At 41.4% G+C, this 10000-nt stretch overlaps 1 protein-coding gene across 5 annotated transcripts in view; it reads right to left on the bottom strand.

Annotated features, from left to right (window-relative positions):
- The window catches only part of LOC125045817, a 60444-nt gene that overhangs the window by 44845 nt on the left and 5599 nt on the right, over positions 1 to 10000 (bottom strand). For 3 of the 5 annotated variants that reach the window (XM_047643310.1, XM_047643314.1, XM_047643312.1), the window contains exons 1-3: positions 8866 to 10000; positions 5177 to 5442; positions 4580 to 4699 (exon numbers count right to left, since the gene is read on the bottom strand). The exon at positions 8866 to 10000 is cut by the window's right edge and continues 151 nt beyond it. In XM_047643310.1, the coding sequence (XP_047499266.1) occupies positions 4580 to 4699; positions 5177 to 5442; positions 8866 to 9293 (814 nt within the window). In that variant the 5' untranslated portion in view covers positions 9294 to 10000. The remainder of the gene's footprint in view (positions 1 to 4579; positions 4700 to 5176; positions 5443 to 8865) is intronic. The other 2 variants (XM_047643311.1, XM_047643313.1) reach the window with 2 other exon arrangements.

The raw sequence follows: 10000 nt of genomic DNA, 5'->3' as shown, positions 1-10000 counted from the left end.
TCCCCTTCCCTTCCCCATCTCCCCCTCGCCTCCCCTTCCCCCTCGCCTCCCCTTCCCCCTCGCCTCCCCTTCCCCCTCGCCTCCCCTTCCCCCTTCCCCATCTCCCTCTCGCCTCCCCTTCCCCCTCCCCATCTCCCCCTCGCCTCCCCCCCCCCCCCTTCTCCCTTCCATCCATCAAGACACGTCTATGTACCGTCATGTCTCTTCCTCCGTTTTTCTTCTCTCGTGCTTCTTCTCTCGTTTATCACTTTCTCCACTCTTCATTTTCCTTTTTTTCTTTATCTTGATTACTATCTTCGTTATTATCAGCAGTTGGTTCTTTGGCAATATCGCTTTATGCTCACATTTCATTCAGTTTTTAACTCTTTTAACTATTTTTCACTTGCTATTTTTGTCTATTATTCATATTTCTCGGTGTCATTTAATTATCATTTTCTTTCGCATATATTCATCATGCTTGTTCTTTATTCGTCAATTATCTTCGTTTGTTTTCTAATCGTTCTTTTTCGTTACTTTATCAATTCACCATTTTCGTTCAGTCCTTTATAGAATATATTCGTATTTCATTAAGATTTGTTAACCATTATCCGTTTTTTTTGTCCTTTATTCTCTTATTCTCTCTCATTCGCAATTACTTCGTTATTCCTACATCATTTTCCGTGACGCTGGAGGAGGACGAAGGCGAAAGGAGGGAAGGGAATTGTCGATAAATCTTGGGAAGTGGCAGATAAAGAAGATAAAGCGAGCACGAGATGGAGAGAGTGAGAGAAATTTAAAGAGAGAGGGGTCGGTGATGAGAACGATGATGTGCAAGAGGAAGAGGAAAAGAGAGAGAGAAAGAGAGGGAGAGAGGGAGAGAGAGAGAGAGAGCGAGAGAGCGAGAGAGAGAGAGAGAGAGAGAGAGAGAGAGAGAGAGAGAGAGAGAGAGAGAGAGAGAGAGAGAGGAGAGAGAGAGAGAGAGAGAGAGAGAGAGAGAGAGAGAGAGAGAGAGAGAGAGAGAGAGAGAGAGAGAGAGAGAGAGAGAGAGAGAGAGAGAGAGAGAGAGAGAGAGAGAGAGAGAGAGAGAGAGAGAGAGAGAGTGAGAGAGAGCGAGAGAGAGAGCGAGAGAGAGAGCCTGAGCATTCGTCGACACAAAACCACTGTCGGCAACCTTCATCCTCCCCAGTTACCTTCACCGAAAACCCGGCTCCACGCTTTCGCTACATGTCAATAAACTTTTTTTTTTTTTTTTTTTCAAAATAATCTCTCTCCCACTCCTTCAGAAAGTAAGTAAATAAAAAATAAAAAAATGGACGGAACATTTTTGATCGTTAAAGAAGTAAAAGCACAAAGTATTTATGGATGCATCTTGAGACTATCACTATCACCGTAATAGTTGTTGTCACGGTGCTTTTAACGAAATACTTTTAAAAATAATGAATTCCTTAATAAAAACATAAAATAAAACAAAATAAAAAAAAGTCTTTCTACGGATACTGAAGCACTGAGTCGAATACATTAAATATTTACGGATGACTGTTAGCATCACCATGAAAGTTGTAACGGTGCTTTTAACGAAGTAAATTAACGATAATCATTCCAAATATCATGCAGGCCTAAATGCATTATTACAAAGACATCTGTTCGCGTATCTCTGTCCTCTGTATGGTGTTGCATGTTGCAAGATGAAGCGGATATTAATGGATAAAATGCACTGAAACTTCTCCACGAAATAAAAACAATGGTATGGATGATGATGATGATGATTACCTTCAACAACCATCAACGGTGATGATTTTGGTGATGAAGCAATCATAATGATAATAATGTTGATGATCCTATAAATAAAACTGTTCCACTTCCCCTTCATTTCCAGCGAGGAATATATTTATATATATTTTTTTTTCTCCCGACCCTTCAGCTTTCCTAATCAGCCCGACGCATAAAACCTTGTCATTAGCGAGACAAAGGGGAGTCCACGATGATTAAAAATTCCTCCGTCGTCGAAAATTGCCTTGATTATAAAAAAAAAAAAAATATAGCAAACGGTGATAATGCAGTAGAAAAGATCTAACGAGAAAGAGCGAGCATGATTAATAATAATGATAATAATAATAATAATAATTATAACAACAACAACAATAATAATACCAACAACAATAATAATAACAACAACAACAATAATAATGATAATAATAATAAAATAATAATAATAACAATAAATAATAATAACAATAACAACAACAACATTAATAATAATAGTAATAACAATGACGATAACAAACCATGCATATGCTATCACATCCACGAACAATTTTTTTTTTTTATAAATAAATAAATAACCAAAGAAACAGAAACCATACAAAATAACAACAACAAAACCCTACCAGAAAATAAAAAAACAATAATGATAAAAAAACAAAAAAAAATACAATAATAAAAAGGTCAAGCACAGCAGCAACATCAAGCTAGCAACTACAGTGCTGAATCCCCCCCCCCCCCCCCCCCCCCCCCCCCCCATGCTATTTCATCTCACCGTGACAGTAGCAGTAATAGTACAGGAGAAGGTCCCATTTATTCCTTTCTGAAACTTGGCTGAAGTCCACAGGTATGGCTTGTAAAGGAAAGAGGTAAACATGTTAAGGATAATTAGATAATGGGAGAAGAGAGAAGGAGAAAGAGATAGATTGGAGATGGGGGGGGGGGATGGTGGATATTTGTGTGTGTGTGTGTGTGTGTGTGTGTGTGTGTGTGTGTGTGTGTGTGTGTGTGTGTGTGTGTGTGTGTGTGTGTGTGTGTGTGTGTGTGTGTGTGTGTGTGTGTGTGTGTGTGTGTGTGTGTGTGTGTGTGTGTGTGTGTGTGTGTGTGTGTGTGTGTGCATGTGTGTGTACATACGTTTGTACATATGTGTGTCTACATGAACATGTATACATTATTATTACTACACACATATAATGAGAAATAGTGAGATAAATCCTCACCACTACATATATCTTTTCAAGTCTACCAGTCACATAAATATTCAAACATATCCATATACATATTCCACCTAACAAATTCTCTCCAAACAATAATTATTCCTATGAACAACAGGACACAACCGGCCGCCGAATTTACATCTCAAACAACAAGCTTATGAATCATAATCACCCGAACACCGAACAAGTCTAGAACATGTTTTAGCCCACCCTATTTCCCTCGCCTAATTCGATTTCCCTGGCAAGCGCTGAACCGGCGTGCTGCTGATAATAGGAAGGCGAAATCAGGTGGGGGAAAAAAAAAAAGTTTAATGGAAAATGGAGAAAAAAAAAATGTAACGTGGATTTTTCGTTGTGAAATTAGGAATGGTAGTAACGAAAGGTATAGTTGGTAATAGCTGTGGTGGTGGTTGTGGTAGGGGTAGTGGTAGGGGTGGTAGGGGTAGTGGTGGTAGGGTGGTGGTGGTGGTAGGGAGGGGTGGTAGGGTGGGGGTGGTGGTGAGGGTAGGGGGGAGAGAGTGTTGATGGAATCAGTAGTAGTAGGAGTATTAGTAGCAAAAGTAAGGGTAATGGTAGCAGTAGTAGTAGCAGTTGTAATAGTGGCAGCAGGTATTAGTAGTAGAAGTAGTAATTGCAGTAGTAGTAGTAATAATAGTAATAGTAATAAAAATAGCGACAGTAGTAGTAGTAGTAATAATAGTAATAGTAATAAAAATAGCGACAGTAGTAATAATAGTAATAGTAATAGCAATAGTAGAGGTAGTAGTAGTAGTAGTAGTAGTAATAGTAATAGTAATAGCAACAGTAGTAGTAGTAGTAGTAGTAGTAATAGTAATAGTAATAGTAATAACAACAGTAGTAGTAGTAGTAGTAGTAGTAGTAATAGTAATAGTAATAGCAACAGTAGTAGTAGTAGTAGTAGTAGTAGTAATAGTAATAGTAATAGCAACAGTAGTAGTAGTAGTAGTAGCAGCAGTAATAACGGTAACAATAGCAATGCCAATGGTAGTTCTAATAATAGTAATACTAGTAATGGAAGAGGCAGTGGTGGTCGTATTGATATTAAGAATAGTAATACCATTAATAATACCTAAGCTTACATTAAGAAAAGACCACGAGATTCATCAAATAAAGCTGACTCTAAGCTGAAAACAAACGAGCAATCTTAAGAAAAAAAAAAGAAAAAGAAAAAGAAATCGTGACCTAACATTAATTGTCCTTGTCTTCCTCACGAACCAATTAGCCAAGTAATAATAAAGCTAATCGTGATCGATAATTAATTCATTAACGATAATAACGCAGAATGAATTACCGAGAAAGTATCCCAAGCTACAAGTCGCCTAAATATATATTCCAGATTTCCATCTACCCGAAGGAGAGAAAAAAAAATAAAAAATAAATAAATCGGGAATGACCTACAAGATTCGGAATTTCGGGAATGATCCCCCAAGATTCGGAATTTCGGGAATGACCCCCCCAAGATTCGGAATTTCGGGAATGATCCCCCAAGATTCGGAATTTCGGGAATGACCCCCCAAGATTCGGAATTTCGGGAATGACCCCCCAAGATTCGGAATTTCGGGAATGATCCCCCAAGATTCGGAATTTCGGGAATGACCTACCTTTGGAATGGGTCAAATTGGGGACGGCGTTGACCTGGTCGAGCGGACCCCCGACCTGACCCTCGACAAGGGCCTCGATGTGCGCCCTCACGTTCTCCTCGACTTCCTTGAGCTGGGCTGCTGCTCGAGGGGGGGGGGGGGGAGAAAGAGAATGTTATTTAGCTTTGTTTTCGTTTTTTTTTTTTTTTTTAGATATGTTTATTGCTGGAAGTTATTTCATGTATATATATATATGTAGTTATGTGTCTCTATCCCCCTTTGTTTCTTTTTCTCTTTTAATGTTTCTCTCTGTCTCTATTTCTCTTTCTCTCTCTGACTCTCTCTCTATTTCTCTCTCTCTCTCTCTCTCTCTCTCTCTCTCTCTCTCTCTCTCTCTCTCTCTCTCTCTCTCTCTCTCTCTCTCTCTCTCTCTCTCTCTCTCTCTCTCTCTCTCTCTCTCTCTCTCTCTCTCTCTCTCTCTCTCTCTCTCTCTCTCTCTCTCTCTCTCTCTCTCTCTCTCTCTCTCTCTCTCTCCCTCTATGTCTCTCTTCCTACCCTCCCGTCCCCTCCCTCCCTCCTCCCTGCCATTTCCCTCCCACCCCAGCCGCCCCTCCTCACCGTCAGCCTGTGTGTTGGGGGACTCGGGCTGGGTCTGCGTGGGCGGCGCGGGCTGCGAGCAGACGCCGCACACGTAGGCCTTGTCTGCGGCACTCCAGGGCGCGCACTTGCGGCACACGGCCAAGTCGCAGCCGCCGCACCTCACCCGCTTGTTGAAGAAGATGGAGAAGCCGCCGCCGCACCTGCCGCAGCTCTTGGCGTGGCCCGACCCGCCGCCGCCGCTGCCGCCTGCGACGCCTCCCTCCGCTGCCGAAGCGACGCTGCTGCTGGAGGAGGAAGCACGCGCGTGAGTGAGGGTCGAAGGGCAAGAACAGCTGAGTAAGTCGCGGATAGATGTGGTGAGTAACGAGTAAGAATATGAGTGTCCTATGAACAACACGAAGGTTCCGATGAATTCGTAGCGAGGTGTGGGGATGAGTAATGAAATCAAACGAAATAAAATGCTACGAACAGAAACATGGTAAGTGAAATGATTTACACGATGATAAAAGGAGTATTCACTTCAGCACAGGTGTGGCAGGTGAAGACGTGAAGTAAGTCAAATGATGATGATAATAACTAATTTTATATAGGGATGAGAATAACTGATTTTTTATAGAAATTATCAGCATGGCAGAGATGGTGATACTGATGACTGCGATGGCAATATGGTGACGATGACTGATCGCAATAGTAAATTTGATGGTTATGATGACGTTAAAAATAATAAGAGTAATAACAAAGCTAACAATAATTATGATGAGAACAGTAATAATAACAATGATGATGATAATGAGACCAATAATAATCACAATAGTAATAGGAATAAAATTAATAATAATAGTAATAATAGTAATAATAATAGTAAACTAATAATAACAATGATAATAATAATAGTAAACTACTAATAATAATGATGATAATAATAATAGTAAACTAATAATAATAATAACAAATATAATAACAACAACAGCAAGAACATTGGCAACAACATTACCGACTGAACCAAACACGAGGAAAAAATAAATAAAAAAAAAAATATTGAGGCATAAACTACATGCTGAGTCACGAGAACATCTACTTAATTAAAAGGTTTCCCATGATCAGCACCATATAAATTATGATAATGGTAGTCTTAGGGGCATTTATATCTGCTATCATCAAAAGTGTTATCAGAGCTACATTTTCAACCATTGCTAAAAATCGTTCTCAATATCAATGGTTATCTGTTACTTGTTATCTATACTAAATTCGTCCTCAATATTAATTTTGTTGTCGATGTTTCGTCAGCATTATCACGTTTGTTACTTTCATTCTCAACGTTGCTTCTGTTATTCTTTCATCCTTGTTCTCAACATCACTGTGGCTACCACAATTACATCAACTTCTACATTAATTACGTCACTGGTATCTCTCATACTTCATTTCCTTGTGTAATTAAAATCATGACATTCCATCATCAAAAAAAAAAAAATTAAAGAAGACGAAAAGAAAAGAAAAAGAAGAAAAATCTAGTCCACTGTTATGAAAATCTTTATATAAGTTGGCATTAGACGCGCGCACTTTTTATCCTCCAAAATGCACGCGATGAAAATGCAAAGGAGTTTAAAACAGGGCTTTGGGTGAAGGCAAAGCTGTTGTTATGCTGTTAGTTGTCGAATCAAAGTTCAGTGGAAAATAAAATAAATAAAAATCATACGCAAACCTAATGAAAAAGGAAAAAAATGAAGGAAGAGATAAAAGCGTGTATACATTGTGTCTATTAGCTAGAGAGAGAGAGAGAGAGAGAGAGAGAGAGAGAGAGAGAGAGAGAGAGAGAGAGAGAGAGAGAGAGAGAGAGAGAGAGAGAGAGAGAGAGAAAAGAGAGAGAAAAGAGAGAAAAAAGAGAGAAGAGAGAGAAGAGAGAGAAGAGAGAAAAGAGAGAGAAAAGAGAGAAGAGAGAGAGAAAGGGAGAAAAGGAGACAAGGAGACAGAGAGACAGAGAGACAGACAGAGAGAGAGAGAGAGAGAGAGAGTAAGAGAGACTTTGATAACATACAAAACTACAGAAATTACGTTGCCTTACAGCACACACCTACGCCTGAACGTGGATAAAATCCTATCAAATTAAGCTCCCACTTTTACAGGAAAGGAAAAAAGTATATATATATATTTTTTTTTTCCCAGGTGCTTTCAATTTCCCTTTTTTTCTAAACAATTATATTTTCTGGTCACGTTCCTTCGCTACACGTAACAATAAAAATACCTTTTTTTTCCCGGACTCAAAACAGACTTTTCCGCACCTGCTACACGCTATTCCCGAAGTATACTTGATATATATAGACTCAAATATTGTACATTTACATGGTAATTGTCAGTCACAAATAATAGACATACTTTAACTCTTACACAAAGAACTTGATAGCAGGGCAACAAAATGCTGTTTATCATGTATATAATTACATGACCATAATGACGTATTCAAGACTTGTAAATATTGTGCACATTCAATATAAAAAAAATCGAATTCAATCTAACTCATACAGATAGCGAAGACATATTAAATAAATATAGATTAAAACAAAACAAAAAAACAGACGAATCACATCCAAACCTCATATATCACAAGGATTATAAATAACGTCACGCAAATGAAGTGAAAGCTTATATACATATTTTTTTTATAAAAAAAAAAGCTTATAACTTATAACAAAAGCAGACAAAGAACACGAGGCTGGAATTACGCAATAGGCACGACTCTTCAAACAACAAACGTGACGGGAGATACAGCATCAAATGATACATCTCGGCTCAACGCAGGATGGGCACCGCGTTGTGGCAGCGAATGGCACTAACTCAGCTTTAACACGTCTGTCCGCGCTTCCGCTGTGCCGGGCCGCCGTGTCGAAATACCACGGAGAAAATAGAGTCCATTCGTTTTTCCTCCTGCGTCCGTCCTCGTTCTATCGCATTTCCGTGTCCGTTTTATCGTCAAGCGGTTTCGTTTTGTTCCATTTCCGTGTTTCGTTTATCGTATTTCCACCCCCGTTTTATCGTATTTCTTCGTCTTTTTTTATCCCATATTTACATTCGTTTTATCGTATTCCCTTATCCTTTTTATCGAATATCCGTATTATTATCGTATTTCCTTATCCACCTTTTCGTATACTCTTAAGGGAAGCCGATTCCCGGTCTCCAGCAAGCATCTATCATCTCCTGAATTGGCTTCTGTGCACTGGGGGATTCCCGGTGCGCACGCAAGCGCTTTCGGTCTACACTGCATTGGGCATTTCCTCACTCGTCTGTTTCGGTAACATTGTTTCATTATCTCGCTCGGGATGCTTTTCGTATGTTTTATCTCTGTTGCCTGGCTTTGTAGACGATATAGATGTGCTATGTTCCTGTCCCTCTGATATTTTATTTTTCTCTGTCTGTGTCTGTCTCTCTTTCTCTGTCTGTGTCTGTCTCTCTTTCTCTGTCTGTCTGTCTGTCTCTCTTTCTCTGTCTGTCTTTCTTTTTTTCCAGTTTGTCTGTCTCTCTTTCTCTACATGTTTGTCTGTCTCTCTTTCTCTACATGTTTGTCTGTCTCTCTTTCTATGTCTCGCTTTTTCTGTCTGAGTACACGCGTGTATGTGTATGTGCGGTTTCGTGTATGTATTTCTTCGTGTATGTACTATGACCAGTATTCGCACCCCCTCCCTCGCGTGTCCTGACAGCCCTTAACTTCTCACCTGAGGAGCCAGGTGAACCAGCGAGCGTCGGAGGTCCTTTGCGCCTTCGGATCTCGGCAGTAACAGCAGGAGCAGCAACGGCGGCACGAGGAGCAAGAGCAGCAGGGAGTGGCATCTGCCGGGGGGAGGGGGGAGGGCGCGAGCGAGCGAGGGTCCTTGGCAACGCACGAGAGCGACGGGAGGAGCGAAGACCCCTTTTCGGTCCTCGAGACACGACCCAGCTGCTTGACCTTGAGGAGGAGGGACGAGAGCGACTCGGGGAGCGAGGGGAGGGCGAGGGGCAGGAGGCGCGATGGCAGGGGCATGGAGGGAAGCTTCAGGTCCAAGAAGATTTGGAAGAAAGAGGACTTGTAGGGGCGCGGAGCCTGAGCCGTGGGAAGTGGCCGGGCCTTCCGCTGGGGGCATGTCACGGGGCGCGAGAGCAACATCTGACCGAGGTTGCATGCTACTTCGGCTCCCTCGGCAGACGTCTTCACTTGGAAAGCTTTGTTGGGTTGATGTGAATACTCCAAAAATCATGTGGCGTGGTCAGCGCATATTCACTGCATTGACTTCTTTTCCGCCTATCCTTCCAGTGACCATACTTTGCTTCATAAATATAAGGTACAAAACTAATCACGTATCATCAGTCCGCTGTCAAACTCCAAAAATAGTATCATGCGCCTGGGACACCTGTAGCGCTGTCATGCAGGCACTCCGTGGTACAAGTGTCTGTGGAATCCCCCTCGATCACGCGTTGTTACATATGTTGGTCCAGCCTCAGTCAACGTCCTCTCTATTTCGTGGGCCTTGAGAAAAATGGGAACGCTTCTCCCTTCCTTCGCCATTCTCTTTCGCTCTCACACTTTCACTCGTTGGCAAGATCTTTTTGTACATCGAGGGCTTTTCCCCTTGAACGCCCAGAATACTTCTCAAATACTTCTCGAAACTCCATATCTCTCGGTCATCGATCACGGTCTGCTTCCACCACGCGCTCCCCACGGGACGAGGATCAACTGCGCTCTATAAAACCTCCAGACGACGACACCCCAATTAGCCTTATCGTCCCTTCCCAGCCAATCGCCGAAGCTCGAGAGGGACACAGTTCCCACACTTATTCACACCGATACCACAGGCATGGACACCAATATCAGCG

The sequence above is a fragment of the Penaeus chinensis genome, chromosome 38, assembly GCF_019202785.1.
Source record: "Penaeus chinensis breed Huanghai No. 1 chromosome 38, ASM1920278v2, whole genome shotgun sequence".
In the NCBI taxonomy this organism is placed as follows: Eukaryota; Metazoa; Arthropoda; class Malacostraca; order Decapoda; family Penaeidae; genus Penaeus; species Penaeus chinensis.
This window is presented reverse-complemented; position numbering and strand designations above follow the sequence as displayed.